The sequence below is a fragment of the Argopecten irradians genome, chromosome 6 (assembly GCF_041381155.1).
Source record: "Argopecten irradians isolate NY chromosome 6, Ai_NY, whole genome shotgun sequence".
Taxonomy (NCBI): Eukaryota; Metazoa; Mollusca; class Bivalvia; order Pectinida; family Pectinidae; genus Argopecten; species Argopecten irradians.
In genome coordinates, this window is record NC_091139.1 from 38,096,624 (window position 1) to 38,118,136 (window position 21,513).

Consider the following 21,513-nt stretch of genomic DNA (forward strand, 5'->3'; position numbering starts at 1 on the left):
CTGCCTCTAATATTAAGGGGTATCCAAAAACGTAAATTAAATGTAAACGAGTGATCTAATCGAGGGATAATAGAGGAATTCAAATTAATGTCAAATTCTTGACTTAACAAGAACACAGGAACGAAAATAGAAATATCTCACAAAATTGCGTAGGAATTGAATCACAATACCATTGGAGATTTACAAAACGTATGTCTTCTGGTGTTTCTTTATATCTGATACGACAAATATATGTATGTGCGTGCCTTTGTTGTTTTTACTAGGGTATGGGCTGTGTCTTCTGCACTAAACAAATGACCAGATGTAATAGCTTTAAAAAGTGTACCATTGCCTTCAAATTCTGAGTAAGTGTAGCATTTTGTATGGCTATATTGTAAATTTAATCAAATCTGAAAATGGTAGACTCCAACTTATGAAATAGTGGACCAAGTCTTCTTTGTATCTCATGCCAGTTTTCCTCGATACTTCAGGGGTTACTATTACTATCTTTATATCCTATGTACCATGCCATTGGAAGCCAATTGTGAGGCATTGTGTTCCAGGCAGTTGAGTTTGGACCTTTGATGTACAGAAACAAATTATCGGTTGATTGCATAACGGTACGCTGTATTGGCTTTGGTTAGCATTGTTCCTTTATAGTCTTAAAAACAAGTCTCTGTAGACTTGTAATTGGTCAGTTTGATCTTCTCCTGAGAGGTTTCCAGTTTTACTATGTCATAGTCCACGGGACTAGGGTAGGTATAACGACAGTGATAGTAATCCCTGGAGTATTGAAGATTCATGCTGGTATGCCGTGTTTATATACCAGGAGAAAAAGAAAATTTGCTTTTCTTTGACTTAATTTAGTTTGACGTCTTTACATTTTTACTATCGCATTATGGTATCATTGTAGTTACAAAATAAACAGTCCAATCGGATTTGCTCATGCCACATTCAACCTTCTCTCCCAAAATGTCTTAATGAATTGTTTCAACTTAAGAATTAGAAAAAAAAATCATATGTGTCTTCAGGGGTCGCTAAAATAAGTGAACTGTAATTCAATGGGTATGGTCAAAACGTGAATCCATTCAGCTCCCAGATAAAAAAAAACCTTCAAAACAGATTCTGGAAAGTAGGCCAATGCGCACCACCAGGGAAATAAGACACTGGCAAAATAGAAAAATCAATCTTAGAAAAGAAATTGTTATTGCTTTCTTTTGTTTCATACATACAAGAGGAGTACCAATGTAGAGTTGCAGAAATCAAAGTACGTCATAGCAATCGTCGTCACAGAATTAGGTTATTTTTTGTGATGACAATATTAACGAAAACAAGGACGCTATATCTTATTTTCATGTGTATCACCATGCTGTGAATGTTACGTCCTACAAGTAAGCACTACTGTCCTTTTTATGGGTTTTATCATCAAGGGGTATTTTGTCATCAAGCGGGTTGGGACATAGAAAAGCTGGAGTTATAATGATAATGGTGGAAAGGTAGTTGCGTACGGCGATGGAGGAGAAGAAGCCTGAACGTCGACGACAGGATGACAGCGACAAGAAACACCTACTCCTGACCAGCATCGTAACTGTACTTTTTAGGCCTCGAATTATTTGCTTCATGTCCTTTCTACCGCTATTGCCATCTAAACACAATTTCCTGTGTTCTTGTTTTATACAGTAAAGGTGCCTTTGAACATGAAAGTTAAAACAGCGAGTTTTGATAATTACTAAAAAATCACTTTAATGTTCTCGTCTATTATTGTTTATACCACATTAATAATACGGAAGTTCTCGGTAGTTATTATAATTACACGTGTAATTACGTGAAATTATCTAATTTCTTATGATTACAGTAATTTCCAGTGCACTAAAGTGGTTATCCCAATATTGACAAACAGTGAAGACAGTGGCTGATGATGAGCTGACGCGAAGGAAGACAGCGTAGTGAGACAATCCTGTTTAGCCTATATCCAAGGAATAAGGTAAAAATTTGTTTTATCATTGATTAGAAATGGTATACTGCAGTTATATGTGTTTGTAGGGGATAGTACCATTGGAAACCCAGTGTCTATACTTATACGCTCTGTAGGCTGATTAACGTGGATAACAGACGATGGGGGGGGGGGGGGGGGGGTGGGGGGGAGAAGGGGGAATAACCGACGATGGGGGGATAGCCTAGCTATATGTACGATTTTATATGCAGTTTCACTCGCATCTCTTGGACCCACTCTTTGCAGTGCTCTTTGACATTCTGATCCTCGACCTAACTTTCTGGACAAGACAGACTTCAGAAAAGTGCTCCTATATTCCGCGAATGGCATCTTCTTACGAAGAATCTCGAGGATATATTCTTTATTCCTAGAAGTTTCTGTATTTTTTTTTACCGTAAATGCGTTGTTAAAGTATTTCCATTTGTTGCCAAATGATTTTGGGCGCAATTAATAGTTGTTTGATTAGGTTTTATGTCATATTAATTCATAGTTTTTATTCATGCTATGTCTCTTTGCAATAGTGGAATCTCTTGTCCATTTATAGTGCTATCTCACTGAAACATGCCAGCAGAGACACATCCCCTCGGTCATTATACTGACAACGGGCAAACTCACGCACTCCCTTTTATGCTAAAGTGTTTACACCCCAAGTACGAGTAGTTTAAGGGAATGAAGTAGTAAGCTGAACGCCAGGTTTGTCCCAGGAAAACTAAATGGAACACGCTGCAGATCTTACACTTGAAACCTCTACTTGACAGTGTGAACTTAATATGCATACCATATTTCATATGACGCCGGTACCGTTAGGTAGTTTCACATTTATATGTCAAAATCTCTTTGGTCTGTAGTTAGATATCATATTCTGTGGACAGTCAATTAAACTTGCGATTTCTTATTGATATATACAATTGTAGTATATATAAACCTCAAGCTTCATAAAACATAATTATGTACAAAAATGACATGGACATGCAGTAATGTAATATTTTTTTATGAGTTCTAAAACGTGAGGTTATATTTATTTACCGAAATATTGACTGGTTTATATAGGAATGTATGCCGTTAACGCTATGGAATCCATATAATACATGTACAATAGAATATGTGTGTTAAGGCCGCGAATTAGTTAGTTGTGGTACTGTGACCAAATAAAGCTGAGAATAGCTTTTTGCTAGACGCATGTTTCGGTACGACCCCGGTCATCCTGTAAACATGTTCTCCTATGTCGTTTTTATTGAAGAGATGACGAGGAGAATAAAATATAACACTATGCATATACAAGATAAATGAGCAGCATAGTGTATTGATAAGAATATAGTGATATAACATTAATAAAATTGTCTCTCTATTCTGTGTAATGCGCATGAAACTGAATGAAAAACAAGTAATAGGCCTAAAAAAGGGTGGAAATGTCTGGATCAAGATGACGTCTATCCTTTGTAAATGACGTCATGCTACGTCATATTTGACGTCATAAAATGACGTCGGTTGAAATTTCGGAAGATATTTATTTACGGTCATTTACGTTAATTCAGTCATATAATGGGGTCTGGTATTTTTGAGATCGGCCCAATCGGCCCTCTGGCACTCTGGAAACCCGAAGATCGGCCCAATCGGCCTTCTGGCACTCTGGAAACCCGAAGATCGGCCCAAATCGGCCCTACGGCACTATAAGGGTTAATGAGATATCTAAAATAATATATTCATAATTCATACCGAGCCTTTGTACTAAATATTTCACATAAACTGCGTATTTTTTTATATCTCTTTCTGATAACTTTCCAAATTTTGAAATGATTTACTTTTAATTTATGCATTTTTATAGACTAGTAAAACCCCTTCTATCTTTCAGAGAATTATATGTTCGTGAGACAGAGGTAATATCGTAAACTACCTGTCCTGACGGAGTGTGCCGTCGCGATAAAAGCAGCGTCACGGAAGATCAATGATTCTATGGTTAACTGGATTCATATTTGGGATATTGTCAAGGATTTGTAAAGGAATACAGGTTAGGTACATTATGGGCTGAAAGTTATTTGTCTTCATGACAGTTTTTGCCTAAATGACAAGTCAAGTTTGCTCTTTTCCGAGAAGGGATAGAATGAAGAGATCAACAAAGATTATGAATAAAAATATACATGTATGGCAAGTCAAACGTTGCAAAATTAAAAAATATGTATATATATATTCATTAAATAAAAATATATGTTCAATATTCTTCAATATGTGATAAAAATATATATGTTCAATATATTTTTCACATAAACAAGTATTTCCAACCGTGGGGACAAAAAATGTCAAATTTTCGAAGCGATCTGCCCCTTTATCATGACATACAAAACGAACATGATTATATAAACCTTACCCAGAATGCAATTATCGAATATATATATATATTTACCACTTACTGAACATATATACTCATTTGATCACATATATATCTTTTAATTATCACACACATATTTAAATTCAATGTAGAGTTGAAAATATGAAAAGGTAAAATTCAACGATCTTTCTTAAGTACTTTCGCCATTTCTGATGACTCTTCAGGAATATGTTCATATTCCTGAAAAGCCATCATGAAGTGGCGAAAGTTCCATCATGAAATGGCGAAAGTACTAGAGGAAGGTCGTTGAGTTTTATTTTTTATATATATTGAAAAATATTGAAAGTATATATTTCATATTACATATATATTGAAGAATATCGAACATATATTTTCAATATACATATATATATTTGAATTTTGCAACGTTTGACTTGCCACATACTTGCAAACTTCATTTTAATATATACATATCGCATAACTTTTGAATTTTACTTTTTTTTTTAAATATATAAGTAAAAGTTATATACAAAACATCAAAATAATATATTATTTAAACTCGAAACTATTTTGAAACTTGAAGTCGACGATTTATCAAACGAGTTGAAATTCTATTTCACTTAAACCCAAACCTTGTACATTCCGTAGTTTACAAACACGGGAGTCTGACCAAATCAGCAGATATACGTCACTTAAATGACCATGCTCACTATACTAAGCATTGCACCAATTGGCTTTTGGTCCTATATTTAGAGGAATCTATCTGCCACTCCTGACCGTCTAAGTCGAACTCTCCGAGCGAAGCGTGCGTTCGTTTCTGACCATTAAATCCTTTCCTGGGCGTTAATCTTCACCCTCCACGTGCCATTTCAGTATGCTTTGGGTTTTAGTGTAGCCAATTTATATGTAAACCTTCCCGATCTTAGTGTTCATTAGCTGTGGGGTTTAACTTTGATCTGAAGCCCGCTAACCATCATTTTGAGCTGACGGGAAACGGACAATATACCTCAGGAGAGATGTTATATTAAGATATGGTACGGATGGAAGAAATATGGCTTTAGATCTACCAAGACATGACATGGCAAAGATTAATGTACGGAGATGAGTTACATTTGGGTTTGATGCATGTGTTTATAAAAATTTGAACAACCTAGCGCTAGAAAGCTGCATTAAAGGTATATCCAGTTCTTCAACTATCGAAAGAATTACGTACGTAGCACGCATGTAACCAATCGGCATGCATGCGATCCGCTTGTAAATGACATTACCACATGTTTCGTAGTTTTACCATATATACTTTAATGACCCAAGCCTATGCCATATGAGATACGCGTGAAAGAAGAAAATAACAACGGACCACAATACAAACAAAGCATAAAACCCTTTGGAAATGGCATTGTTACTGTAGTTCATTTAGCTATGTCGTAATGTTGTTATCAAAACATCTTCAGTTAGATAAATATGTATATATATATATATATATACAGAAATATATATATATACAGAAAAAAAATCCTCACATTGTCCGGTGTAATAATATAGAAAAAAAATGCACAAACGACGAAGTCTTCGTTAAGCATTAGCGCTTTCACTTTATCTTCAGATGCTCAACTGTAGTTACATGGTAACAATAACAACAACAACACATGATGACGTCATAGGTTTGTTATAGGGATTGGATTTCGTTTTTATGTTAACCATGCTTGTATGGAGCAATTCCTCTAAGAATATATTCTATGGGGCGCGTTAGCGCCCCATATTGAATATATTCTTAGAGGAATTGCTCCATACAAGCATGGTTAACATAAAAACGAAATCCAATCCCTATATTTACACTCACACGACTTTTTATTTATATTTTATGCAATAAAATCGTCATTTGAAAGTGACGTAATTATTCAATAAAAGTCGGTCAAAAGTGGGAGGAGCTTACTCAATTGAACAGCGAATGATGACGCTTCATGTAAGGTAGAATTATTCATCCGCGACGACAAAAAAGTTCAATATTTTAGTGTAAAATAAACATGACAAACAAAGTAAATTTCAGAGATAATTTTATTTAATCAGATCAGAACTTTAAATATATATTCAATTTTGCTAAAAGTTAATATATAGCGTAATAACATAAAGAATTTGTACACGGCAACATGTGTGAACTCGGTGACCGTTATTGTGCAGCGAGGCGAAGCTGACGCACGCTTACACACTTTAGTTTGCCGAAGTTGTGAAAACACCGATTTTCAAGTAGCTCAATGTGTTTGAGATGTCGTCTGACTTGACGATATTACATCCTTGGGAGCCATGTGATTATATGATCTACGCTTAGATCCATATCGCCATCGATAGATGAAACGAATTCACTTGTGTTCGATGGATACAATGTATTTGTGGTGACGCGGAACTGTCAACACGTGGATTATTAGCGGTGCATGTTTTATAATACACATGATTAAATACTCAAAGAACAAAGACAAGAGGATATGTTTATAACTGACCTCTATCAGAGGGTCTCACACCCGTCCACCCCAAAGGCTCGATCGTAGGACGAACATAGGCACAGAGGTAATGTTTACATTTGACACCCATCATTTTAAACAAAAATGAAAGCACGTCGCCCCGGTCGGGATATTTTTCCGTTTCTTTATACAATTGTTAATTTAAAAATTGTTTGAATCATATATAAATATAAAACATGTATATATTGTTTACATTTTTCCAAAATTCTATGAAAAACAACAATATACACGTAATGTTTCGTCAAAATGTAAACAAAGCCATGTGTTTCTTTTAAAAAAAGTAGTCCTTTTACGTTGCACAGAACATTTCCTTACGCAAGTTCAAAGTTCAATGTTACCATGCAGTTATGGTAAACAAAATCGGCTAGTATTAGCGTATAGTGACCAAGCCTAGCAAGTGTAAATATAGGTTTGTTGACGTCACAATATATAAATGGGAGATAAATCTTAAATTAGACTATTTAGTTTAGGTTTGAATAATTTGATAAAATACTTTTCTTTCTCTTTTCTTTCTAAAGCAGTGTCTGTGTACATTTTGTAAAATGGAAATATCTTAAAGTTCTTTTGTCCACATACATCAAGATGTTCACTTAGTTTGATTTTCCTATATTCAGGAGAATGTATATGTTGTTTGGGAACGCGGACCCTGCCTCTTAATTGGTCTCCTGTTTCTCTAATATTGTACTCATTACAACAGCAAACGGCAACCAAAAAATCTAATAAGAATTTTATGCAAATCAAAGTTTCCAACTGAAGAGACATTTGAAGTAAGAAAATGTAAGGACCCAAGATGTAGCACGTGCGAGTTTATAGTAGAAGGCAAATCATACAACTTCAAAGAAAAAACATTTAAAATTAATTCATCTATGACATGTAATACACAGAATGTACTTTATGTAATTACGTGCCCAGGTTGTAATTATCAAATTATTTAAACCTAAACTAAATAGTCTAATTTAAGATTTACCTCCCCTTTATATATTGTGACGTCAACAAACCTATGACGTCATCATGTGTTGTTGTTGTTATTGTTACCATGTAACTACAGTTGAGCATCTGAAGATAAAGTGAAAGCGCTAATGCTTAACGAAGACTTCGTCGTTTGAGCATTTTTTTCTATATATATATATATATATAATGTAGAACAACAGCGTAATCAATGTTCAATCATCCCGCTATCTGATGTCGTCTTAAAATGCTCACATGTTGAATAACATCGAGATGGTTATGGGTAGCACCAATAAAACCTGACGAATGCGCCTTTCTCACCTTGCTGACAGTCGTATCCATCCCAGCCCTGAGCACATCCACTCGAACACATCCCCAGAATACTGTCACATGCTTCACTTAAGTCAGCACAATGGCATTCCTTTATACAATTGTCACCGAACCGACCGGCAGGACAATCTGAAACGAACACAACTTTGTGATTTTCTCGTAAAATATTAAATATATGTCAGAACGTCATTTAGCTTAGAAAGTATAAAAAATCTGAGGTCTGAGTCTGAAATCTACAATTCGTTGAAAATCAGAACATTTATCAAAATGGGGTTTGTGTTTGGAATTGGTACCCTTGGGATTGAAAACTAAAGTAAGAATGTAGCACAAATGACCAGATCGCATTTTTGGAGATTCGTGAAAATGTTGCTTCGTTGAATTTCTGAAGTCTGTGTGTATGGACGAATGTGTTATACGTGTTGGCGTTCTGTCCTATAGTAGAAATAAGGGCGAATGTGCTATACAGGTTGGCGATCTGTGCAAAAAAATTGCTATCTGTGAAGTGTATCAATAATTAACGCAAATGTCCCATGTTTAACACAACTTAACGGTAAGAAAAAGAAGAGTTGTGATATTTCCGTTTAATTACCAGGCTGTAATTCTCTCAGCAGCACAACACCATTACACCCAATACGTGGCGATATAATAACTCTCTCGTGTCTATAAACTTGCTTTGTCATCAAAAACAATGTACCCTAGTAAATTTGTTTATGTTGTCTTCGTCTATATCCGACAGGGTTCCGATTGCCTAAACAACAGCTCGCAAACCAATTTGCCAATTACTGATCAATGTTTCATTAAAACGAATGCAATTTTAATTCACTGTTGGATTTTCGAACTTAAACTCTTCTGCCAATTACACCGCCATCTGTTGCTGGGATAGCTATTAGTTTTCATTTTACCTCAATTCATTTCAATATCAAAGCAGTAGTAACAAAAATGCTGTACTTTAAAAGTGCTTTTATGGCGGTGAACTGCACTAACCACTAACATGTATTTCGTTATTTTCATTAACAGTTGGACATCACAAGATTATTTCAAAGGAAAAAGATAACATCTTTTCAAAAGATAATGATAACATCTTTTCAAACCCTCATATAGCGCAAATTAGAACAAATTAAGTCGAAAACAATTATTACAGCTATCTCCCAAGGTGGAAAAGCTCGTTAGATTAAGTTTCATAAAACAGCCCACGAGAGCTAATATTATTATACACAGATATTGTCATTGACCCTAACGAGAATGGCAACCCCGACATGAGAACTTTTGACTTTAAGCGTCTAACAGCAAGTGTGTTGTAAGTGGAAGTTACCTTGACCTTTGACTGATTACCTCTAGTCTTATGGCCACTGATGAAGAAATGTCAGACAGACAATTGATACTCGTCTGTTAAGGGACATAAATCGCTCGGCAAGGAATTAATCATATTATGGAGATGGTGTCGAGGAAACACCTGTATGATACAAGGCCATGCAAAAAGACGTTATATATATTAACTCTTAGTAGTAAGACCTAAAATTCAAAATAATGTTGATGTGAAAATATCATGTTTGGTTGCTTCATTGTTCATAAGATCATGTTTAAGTGGTATCCTAGTAAATTTTTAATTCACTATATACTATAAGAATAGAGAACACCGTTTATTTGTTAATTTGAATGATCCGCTGATTTGCATGCTTATTTTTTAAAAATATAGCTATTCGAATAAAACATGATGTGACCAGTATTTAACGACTGGTTTTCAGGAAGATAATACTATGGAGACTACTCACTGCAGTTGTTGATATTACAGTGTTCCCAGCGATTGTTTACATCCGTCGTATAACACCAGGGACGGGCCGAGTCCTCCGTCGTCCGACAGTAGTTCTTAGGCATTGTCTTGTCAGGAAACTGGTCGGCGTTTTTATACGAATGACGATGAGGGGTCTGTAAGTCCCAACGCTGACACTGGTAGAGGTCACTTGTGATGGATTTCGTCCCAAGATAGGACATAGCCTGGCCATTGTAGAAACAGTTATTGGCTGAAATAAGATGGAAAAGGAATTAAACTCAGACAAACTCATTTTTAAGATGGGTATGAACAATAATTTCATTCATATATTGCTATTACTCTAGCAATCATTTTGAATGGCTATCTCGCTGAACATTTGTGCACACAAATTTCACTTTGTTTTAATCATGTAAACAGTCACTGTCATTGAAGGAGGTGACATGTTTCTGTAAAGGAGAATAGATAAGTTCATAGAGAACAAGGCAACCACCTACTGCGTGTATCTGGCGAGTGACGACTTCCCTATATGAGCTTCCACACCAACAGAAATATATTCGTCTTGGTAGAACGTTTGGACACTGAAACTTAACATTCATCGTCACATTTTTCAGTAACCCATAGTTGGATATTGGTTTCGCATTAACAGCAGAAGACAACGTTAACATACCGGAGCCTTCCAAAACACCTCGGTGCATTTAACATATTCGTTATACAGGATATGCAGCAAAAACACCAAACTTTATTGCAGAGAAGGTAGTATTAAATCATCAATTTTCTTTCACTTTATTTTTTTTACGTTTTCCCCCTTTTATTTTTTGTGTGTGTTTACTTTTGTTGTTGTTTGTTTGGTGTTTTTTTTTTTTTTTTTTTTTGCTTTACATTTTAGATGATATACTGACATTGGGTATAACGTAAAGGTCGGTGTGCCATAGTTTCAATGCAAGTGAGTCAGTACAAATTTTTATTTTAATTGGATAAATAAAGTTTTGATATATAATTGAATTCAGGAGGCGGACTGGCGTCTGGGTCATTGTGAGGTTTCCGCCTAGGGAGATCTGTAGTACATTTATAGTACCATGGCACAGTCGGGACTAAACATAGATAGGGGAATTATTTGTATACTGTACTCGTGTATCACAGCTTCCTAGGGTCATTGAAGGATATATTTAGATACATAGGAACATGCTTTAAATTGATGTTTATTTGTATCCGTGTACACATAGATAATGCATAATACATGTAAGGTAGTCACATTTATGCTAGCAGAGGAAAACATGAACGAAATAAATATGTACATACCATGAATTGGGTCATTAGCTTTTTATTTATAATACAATCTCTTTGCTACGGATATTTTATACAGTAATTAGTTCTACAATAATATACATACAATGTACGGCACACCATATCATATATATCCCTATTGTCTTTTAACAACTTCCCCGCAACTGCATTATGTTACCTTATCAAACTCAGTTGGTGTTGGTCAGTGCATTACTGTCATGTACTTTTTTGATATAATTATCAGTGTGATATTACCTGAACAAATGTTCTTGAAATGTTCTAATAAAACGTAATCAAATAAAATGTAAATCATAAAGCACTGAACTGGCCAACGGCTAATTCAAGACCTAGAGCTAGCATGTTTTATTCTCCTCCCGAGACCAGTCCAGTAACCTATATACAGCACACTACAGACAGTTCCTAACTGAAACCAAAGGTGTTTTTTTCCGAAAACCTCCAGCCAGCAAGGCGAGAAAACACACACATGAAAGTAGACACAATTATATCCTACAGAACAAATGCTTTGTAGGCCTTCAAATTGATAAAGATTATGTAATGCACAATTTTCTTTGAAAGCTAGCTATTTCATACGAGTTGTTCAAATTTAAATTTTTAGGTTTTACATCTTTGGAAATGAAGGAAGCATTACTTTTCCGATTGCTCAGTTCCTAAAACATATTTGTTTGTTTTTTCATTCTAGGGACCTAAAATCTACGAGAACACGGACGCAAAACACACAACTATGGCCTAATATATGATATAAACATTATCGACCCCCTCCCTCCCTCCCTCCAGCTCTGTAGTTCTAGGTGTAAATATCCTAAATACAGGTCTATATTTCATGGCTTAATCATCCACTCAGCATGCAAATTGTACTTCTATATTAGACAAAAAACTCTCAATGAATTCAATAGATATTTCAACCTACATTGAACATGACCTTACCAAAGAAAGAAATGCCATTACGGAGATAATTAATTGCTAAATCGATCGTTTAAACGTTTCTATTGTAGAGAATGTCCAGGCGGTACTGACACGTTCTATAATACACACATCTCCTAAACACAAGTTTATAGTGCATTTGTGAACATAAATTGACAATTATGTCAGATTTACGGATAATACGTCGCAAGCAAAATAGTAAACGATTCAATTTAGGAATTGATTACGCTGCAGTTTGTATGAAACCGTGACAAATATTCGATTTGAAACCTCTAACTTTGTTCTTCCGTTTTACTAAGTGTCATCTCTCAGTTGACGAGTCGTGAGATCGACTCCGGAGCACTTGTATATTATCCTAGCACGAAATGTAGAGGCTTTGGCAGGGTTGATTCCACCACACTGCTCATAATGTCAAAATGTGCTCTAATAATACTGAAATTTTCTTTTCTAGTTCAAGTACAATTAACCCCTATGATTACACGATTATACCTAAAAATGACGATCGATTTTAAGCAGACATCAATTTAATTACTTGAAAAATCCACAAAATTGGTAAAAAATAATAATTCAAACTTAAGTAATTAGTGGTGCACATATCTTCTCCGAAACTCATTTTAGCTTCGAGTTGGTTAGCCTTTATTCGACAATCCAATTGAAATTTCTTGAATATCTTATACTATCTTGTACCTTTATTAACGAAAACTCGTTATGTATGATATTTCATAGAACACTAAAGTTCTGTGGATCTTTTCAGCGATTGCTTAATTAATTAAACCTTGTAAACCTTTTTGAACTCTTCCAATTTTATGACGGGGACGGTCCATTATGAATTAATAGGGGTGGTTACTTACAAAGTTGACAGCCTGGTCCCCATTGATTGTCCTCACACTCGTCTCGGATGCACTCCCCTGTCACTTTATCACAGGTCTGGTAGCGCTTACATCGGCACTTGGAGTTGCACTTGTAGCCGAAGGTGCCGTCCCGACACTCCTCTTGGAGGGCATGCAGCTCGTCTGTGGAAAAGAGGACACATTATAGTCAGCAATGAGGGCGTGAAACTCATCTTAGAAAAAGAGCATAAAGATTTGGTCAGCTTGTCTGTGAGATAGGAGTCAAGATTTGGTCAGCTCGTCCGTGGAATAGGGGTCAAGATTAAGTCAGCTCGTCTGTGGAAAAGAGAACAACATTTATTCATTTAGTCTGTGGATAAGATAAGTCAGTAAGTAATGTGGGCATGTAAAAGAGGATAACATTTAGTGAACAATGCTGAATAAGCGCAACAAATATCACCTGTGGAAAAGTAGTGTTAGGGCTTAGAGTTTATTTGTAGAAAACAAGAAAGCAATTAACTCAGCAATGGGGGTTTAGTGCTTATTTGGGGAAAAGAGGGTGTACATTAATCAGTATGGAGAGCATGTAGCTTTTTAAGTCCATCAAAGATTGTTTATATCTGCTGATAAAACGTAATACACTAAAATGACTAATCAAACTGAACACAACAACAGACTGCGTATTACACCTTCAGATCTCTGGCTTGGCTAAATAACAAACTATAGTATGCAGGCCCGACCTGAGAAATGTGGGACTTAAATCAGTGACTTCCGTGGGAGTACAGTCTTTTATATTCCATTAATGTTTAATATCTGAAATGGGTTTAAGATCTAAATCCGTATTTGTCTCACAAAACCTGTCGCAAATTATTTAAGTATTGAAAGGATATTAAACTAAGGACAGTGATACGGTGTAAAAGTACAGGATTTATGTAGAATGATACTTCACTGACACGTACACCCACCGTCAGTAAAAACACCAATAATCAGAAGTGAAGTTCCGGAACTAAAACATTCTCCCGACTTCGGATAAGACCAACATGTCCAGTCAAAATGCCCCAGTGATGGGATTCCGGAACACACATTTCTCCCGATTTTATATTAGACCCTTCTAGCGCGCTATCTACAATGCTTTATTGGTTGAATCCTGTCCCCCGGGATCTCCTATAGAAACATACTAATAAAATTACCATTGTATGCTTCATGGCAGCATGCGGATGAACAGTACTTCCCGAAATTACCACTCTATGAAATATACACATGTATCTGAGTGTGTGTTGTATTTTCTATCGTTAAAATGTGATTTAACCAAAACCAGCAAAATATAACAAGTATAGCTCTAAACACCTACGACACTCAGACAGTTCATAAAAGTAGCTAAGTAGAACTAAAGTCCGTTACTACAATAACAAAGATCCCAGATTCACAATACCAGGGGAGAAAAACTAAAACATATCATTAGATGGAAATGATTTAATAGAAAATAGTTATGATGACATAATGCTCACAAAATGTCATGGTCTGGTGGCCATTAAATAATGAAAGCGCATCATAACAATTTTTTTTCAATATGAATCAAACAACAAAAAGGTCACATAAGTCCCAAATATGACTCCGACTCTATGACGGTGAATTCATCAAGCCTTCCCGGTACATTTCCAAAGGTGTCTTCTAAACAGTAATTGTTTTATTGTATTTAGACTGAAGAGCTGACAGTTAACAACTTGATCACTGTAATTACAAAAGATTACAAACAGAATCGTGAACATACTGAATAATACATTAGCGAGTTTCCTGGAGAGGCAGTTCTTATTCACTTAAAAGCCACTTAGCTCCAGTGATATATGGGGCTGTGTGTGTCGTTGGACAGAGTCCCATGAAATCGCACTATTTTACAAGTTAACTCGAACTTATTGGCGAGCAGAGTGCGCCCAAAGTGTACGGGTAGCTTTAAAGCTATATGTGCAGCGCGCTTGACGACTCTTAAAAGACAGATTGACGCTAATTGATGATGATGCGTCACATATGAGCGCTAGAAGTGGACGCCTACATTTAGCGCCAACAGTAATATAGATTTGACCCGTAGTAACACCTTAGTGTTAACATCTATAAATCATTGTACTTTTCAATTGCCACATCCATTTTCTCGCGACAACGATTATCACTGGCTACTCTCCGTTTCCGAAGGAGTAGATAATACAATTTGTCCGGATTTTTACCATACCGTGAATAAGACGGTGTCCATCTTAACACCCATTCATCATTTAGTGATATTTAATCAGTGTTCTGAGCGAGAGAGATCATTACAAACACGATACGGCACGGCCTTCTCTTGTCACGTCAACGTGTTAATGTAGAGGTAAGCCTGTCCGTCTTGTCCAATTTCTAAAGAATACGGAAGTCTTAGTTAATAACACAACAGCTAAAGTTTCTGTCGACGACAATATCGGTATAAATGGCGCTGAAACACTTGCTTGGTTTGAGGAGGGGGTTAAGGTCAGTCAAGCGTACTTCATGAGACACGTCAACATTACATTCATATTTAACATGTTATCTCAGTAATTTCTAATTTCCTTAAATAAATAGTTATGTGCATGATACATATTGAGATTTACATTGCATCCAACACATGCAGGTGCCAAAACTGGTGCCGTCATCGTACATTATGACGTCACAGATAACCGACGATAGCACTGACACCATGTTGATATTTAATGATGCGAGACGATCTGCTATCTTAATAAAAGATAGTATGCATATGATGTCTATATTGATATCAGAATATGTGTAGACACATCGATTAGCACACACCCTGACTAAGGTTACAGATAGACAACAAAGTGTGTAAACCGAGACCAAACGTTGTAAATGTACAGGTGTTGAACTCCTCGTGCGACATATGGGTATCGTTATCATCTATAAAAGATATGACGAGAGTAGGCGAAAGGCATTAAATACAAAACCATACGACTGTGACAGATGTTACGATGAAAAATAAATTACTGTTGCATGCATTATAGCTGTACAACATAGTTATTTGAGTTATCTCCCATAATAAAGCCAGGAATATATTCCGCATTCAAATGAAGGATGCATACTTAACTGGTACTACATGTTGTAATACTAATCTCGTAGCGTTGTCAAGGTGATAACTATAAGCAACTTAGCATCATTTTTGTCAAAGTTCAAAGAAACTTTTGAAATCAATATTGAAATGCAAACTTTAAGCTTTGTCCACAAAACATAAGTTCTTGTTTCACGTGTTGATTATATAAATAATATTACATAAATATAAACAGTGCAGTATTATCGCTAGCTTGCATGTGTTAGTCTGTTTCTAATGTGAATGAGACTTGGTATTGATAGTAAATCTGCCCAGATACCCGGGTGCCAAGTCCTATAGAATTGTGATCTATATATTTGACAGGTACAGTACAACCATTTTAGACAACATCTTTAGGTCCATGTCGTTGTGTTCTAGATCCTGAATCGGTTGACCTTTTTGAAACCAATTCTCCAGGCGATCATATCCACGTAACATAGATAACCCGATATATTTATTGCCCATCTCGAGCCATTAAACCTGTGTTAGCTGTGCCGCTACTCCAGTGGAATCGCAGCAGTTGAAATAGCTAGGATGTCTTTTATGGAAAGCCGTATACTAATGTCGTAAAAGTTACATTGAAGAGATTCCTCTCGCAGTACATAAAAGGCGAACACTTAGACCAAGATGGAACCGGAGCTGACTTATTCGGATTCTTTTAAGTGGTGCGGCATCAGCTCCCGCTTTTTGTATGGTCTTCAATTTTCCGTGACAAATTTACCAGCAAGTAAATTTTTTTATTGTCATTATTTGCGCTATTGCTTTTAAATTAGACACGTTCTGTCGGTGTACGAGGGAGAATGCACGCGATGTATGACCAAGTTCTTACGACTAATTTACGTCATAAATTAAGCCAATCAAATGCTGCGAAACCTTTTAAAAATCAAACCTTTCTGAAGTCGGTCCGGGGCCTAGATAATATGTTCCATACACAGCGTTGACAACTAAGATGGTATGAAACTGTACAAGATTTGTTTTACTATATTATCATGATTTGGTACTTGCTTCCCAGATATAACGTTAAAAAGATTTGAGATGATACCTGGAAATTAATTTTCGCGCCATTCTATTATTATTTTTTCGTCAACAAGTGTATACATATATATAGAAATACAATAACTGACCTTTGCTGTTGTATATAAGCCAATGTATGTTGCATTATCCGTAAAATTGAATTTGATCGATTGTGTGAAAAATAGACGAATCTCGTATACTCGCAGAAAGTATGACAAAATCGTAGCTACTCATGAGAAATTTAAGAAACAGTCAAATGTAAAATGTCTTATACGTCGTTAGTTCCATTTTTTTCCCTAGGAGTTTACTCACATCCTTTAGTTTCTTATAAAACAGAAAGTCGTTGATATTTTCCAAAATTCCATCCCGCTCATTTAGTGTCACAGAATGAATCATCTAATGTCGATACCTTTTTGTGACACCACGTTTCTACACACATAAGGCTTCCATGTCTGAAAGACCTTTATACCGAAATATTCGGTTATGCCACGTGGAATATTTCGTACCAAAAATGTTCTGACAGTGACAAAATTGGACATGTCCTTATACAGAGACAAATTTAATCATTCCTGATGTGAAAATTAATGGTTTCTCTGGAAACTTTTGAATGGAAATGGAGCGATCGTTTATAGATACATAAAGCACGGGCTTTTGACTCTATAAATATTTTCTCTGTGTCCACGACTATAGAGAAATTATCTAAATAGTCAAAACCCTGTCTTTAAACCGAGTGTACCGGGAAACGACCGCCCATCAAAATGGCGCTGACCCTAAACGCAACCAAAAGTAACACAGTCGAAAAACTTTTTGACTATGCATTTAATACCCAATGACCGCTCCATACAAATTACCCTAGTCCCGCCAACCTTTCACAAATATATTGAATATATTAAACTCCTTCTCCCAAAGGCACTTATGTATTGCTCCTGGTAATTCCGTATACATAGCAACAGTTCACACGTAATGCCACCATGTGGAAGAGATTGTATCTGTACATACTACTACACGGGAGATACACGATCTAGGTGAAAAGATCAACAATGTCACACGACTGAGTGTTGTAATGGTGAGAAATGGCATTTATACCACAATGTTTAGCCGTACTGGAATGTCAGGTATGACCCGGGTACAGCTGCTGATGTTGGGACAGCTTTCGTAGACATTTTACTGTATTATGTGAGCACGAACAAAGACATTACAACAAATTAATCTAAAACACATGATACTTTATCATCTTAATCCCCGTGTACATGTATTCTCTTATCAGGCGCCCGTTTATTGAATACAAAAATAAGGCAGCATGGTGGGATATTTATGAAAAGTATGTTGCAAATTACATTATTATTTGGCTTTATAAAATTCCGCTCAACTTGCATCATATTATGTATACATTAATCGTATGGCATACATGTAGAAAGCCTTTGGATTATATATACATTTGATAGATTTGCATCATTTTTTTTCATTTTTTTTTACGTATTGTTGTCAGTGACATCGGCATAACTTTAAATGATATGAAAGTCACCTGATGTATAATTTATGCCATAATAAAATATGTTTTATAGAAATTCGAATGGTTACTTTCAAAACTTCATAAGCGAAAACATATACGCAAAGCAAGTGAAAATAACTAAATGGAGCCTTGTTGCTCAATAATTACATCTAAAAATAAAATGTTGATAAAATAATCATATGATAAACCTTAATTGGCAAAGACACCGTTATGAACTTTTGCAGTAATATGTTCTTATCGGCAAATTTAAAGGCATGTTTTTTCTCCAAATTGTAAATATAAAAAAAAAATCACTCATCAACTAATTAAGGTAATCACCTTTTGAACATCTGATCTCCCGCCTCCCCCCCCCCCTCTGATCTCCCCCCTCCCGCACACACATTGACCCCCCCCCCCCCCTCTGATCTCCCCCCTCCCACACACACATAACACAAATAATATATCTAACGAATTACCATTTATCGTATACCGTATTCTGTACTTCTTGATTCAAGGGGGATATCTAGCCAATAACTGATTACCACAAAAACCTCAGAAACACACGAGGGATTTGAGACTCACAGTCTCACTATCTACATTCGGTACCAGACAGACTCGCCCTCCAGCTGGGTTCCTGCGGATTATCTCCCCTGACTCACTGAGCTCTAATAATGGTCTTTATGTTCCCAGCATCTTTTATGTATACAGAACAAACTCTCGTCATGGGGCAGAATATAATGGGTTCTAATTGAAGGAGACAGCTCGTCAAATTAATTGATTTGTAATATCTATAAAGGTTTCCATGGAAACACCCCTGTCATTGCATTACCTGACGACAGTGTTGGTATAATACGTACTGAAAAAGTGTATTACGTAATACAGACTACACAGAATGATTTCATACCGGGGACGTTAAGTTCTCTCTGTCTTGAGCAATTTTCATTAAATGTCATCACTACACTATATATGTTATTTTGTTCACAACGAAGTGTATAAAATACAAATTACGTCACTAACTCTCTGTGTCTCCGTCTCATTTAAAATGGTTGGTTGACAATGTGCCCTTTTTCTGTTTCACTTACATAACGATTTACAATGTACGAGTTTATCTCCTTTAATCTATTGCGTGTTAACAGTTGACTGGTCAAGTGACCGTCTCATGTACTGTTACCGGTTGACTGATCTTTTAACGGTTGACTTGTCTTCCGGTCCGTCTCATGCACTGTTAACGATTGATTGATCTGTTAACGGTTGACAGACTATGAGGTGTCTTCCGCCTTTTTACTGTCTTCCGTCTCGATCTTTTTAATGTTTGACTACGAGCACGTTTTCCGTCTCATACATATGTTGTAAAGAGACAAAAGGCAGCGTGCTCGTTCTTTGTCGTATCACGTGACTCGCATTCCTGTCGTATCACGTGACTCGCATTCCTCCAAATCATACTCTAATGTTTAGTCTCAATCAACAAAGTGCAGACATAGATTACCAATGTCTGTAGGGGCCATTTGTTGGATTGGTTGACAATTTTCCTGACCAGACGACTTTAGATTCTGACAAGCCAAGAAGTAAACAGACTCTGGCAATATTGTTGATCGCTGTCCGAGTCGGGTCTAATTATGCCTGATTTACACCAGTGTAGAGTTCCCCAAAGGGCAAACAAAGACGACGTGGAATTGGGAGTCCTTCCATTAGGAGCAGACGTCACGCGCGAGTGATGTATGGGGGCCAGAATTTGGTACAACCGCTCCCAATAGATCCCCCATAAATTGTTCGGGACACACGCACATTCCTGTAAACTTAGTCCAGGGGACAACAGTGACGAAGTTTTTCTCTTTTCATTATCTAGAATATCATTTGGTCATGTATTTATAGATATGTATACAATATCTGCCAAAGTAAACAAGCTAGCAGCTCGACTTTAGTAGGTTGAATGTACAGAAGAAGTCAAAAAGACTTGCATCATCATACACAAAAGACCTACTCTGTGGGGACTATACTGTCTGACCACAGGTAAATAAACTGGAAGGCTTAAGTTCAAGTGATATCAGATCTTAAGATGTTAGAATGATTCAAACAACTTTTATTTGGATTTGACAGAGGTGTCTTATTTGTTCTGATGTATATAAAGGCCTCAATATCATTTTTTCATTCATCTTTATTAAATACTTCCCATTTCTTTGTCTTGCAATACTTTGTTAAATGGACATTCTCCTCCGGTAACTCATTAAAGTCAAGTTTTCTGATATTCCCAATACTTTTTTTTTCTGAAATGAGAATGATAAACATTCCTTTTGTGTTAACAGGAGTTATAAAACACTTGGTGATTTTCTTACCACGCCCAATTCTTCAACCAATTAATGCTATTCTGGTCAAAAACTCCGAGAGTGTGTCTCTTTTGATGTCAACTTCACCCGTGGCGAAAATTAGACTAAATACGGTAGTGCACGATAAAATGGCGATAAGAGAGCGTGAGGGAAGAGGTCTGTGCGGAAGCTAGGCGATAACGTGCTTGATGTTTTTGGAACATTCTGACTTTGATAAACTAAACGTATTCCAATATCTCGTACTATTTTGCTCCCTCGCCAACAAATTGACACTGCACAGATTTCGTCTGCAAATATTGCATGTGAAATCGCTTGTTTCTCACCGAATAGCGCTGATAGCTGATGGTCCGACCAGGTCAGTTACAGCGTGAGGCGATCATATATAAATGTTGCCGGGATACTCAATTGATATTTAACGTTAAAATTAAAGAAAAAAGCGTGCAAAGAACTTCGTTTCGCTTTACAAACGTTAGCGTCAATGAGTCAATGTTGTGTTTTTGTAGTAAATATAAACACAAAAGGCTAACGAGTGAGCATCCTTCCGGGTTTGGATGCCGTGCCCATGCGCAGTAATCGAAGCGGCCTTGTGTCAAGAATACCATCTGATGGTTCTAATGCATTATGAACAAATGTCTGCAGGCTCGCTAAGAGAATTATATCT

The 21,513-nt window shown here is 36.3% G+C and overlaps 1 protein-coding gene across 2 annotated transcripts in view; it reads right to left on the reverse strand.

The window, feature by feature from the left end:
• Nucleotides 1-21,513, reverse strand: part of LOC138325813 (receptor-type tyrosine-protein phosphatase mu-like) — a 130,047-nt gene that overhangs the window by 50,002 nt on the left and 58,532 nt on the right. For both annotated transcript variants that reach the window (XM_069271738.1, XM_069271737.1), the window contains exons 2-4: nt 12,941-13,102; nt 9,865-10,113; nt 8,084-8,221 (exon numbers count right to left, since the gene is read on the reverse strand). In XM_069271738.1, the coding sequence (XP_069127839.1) occupies nt 8,084-8,221; nt 9,865-10,113; nt 12,941-13,102 (549 nt within the window). The remainder of the gene's footprint in view (nt 1-8,083; nt 8,222-9,864; nt 10,114-12,940; nt 13,103-21,513) is intronic.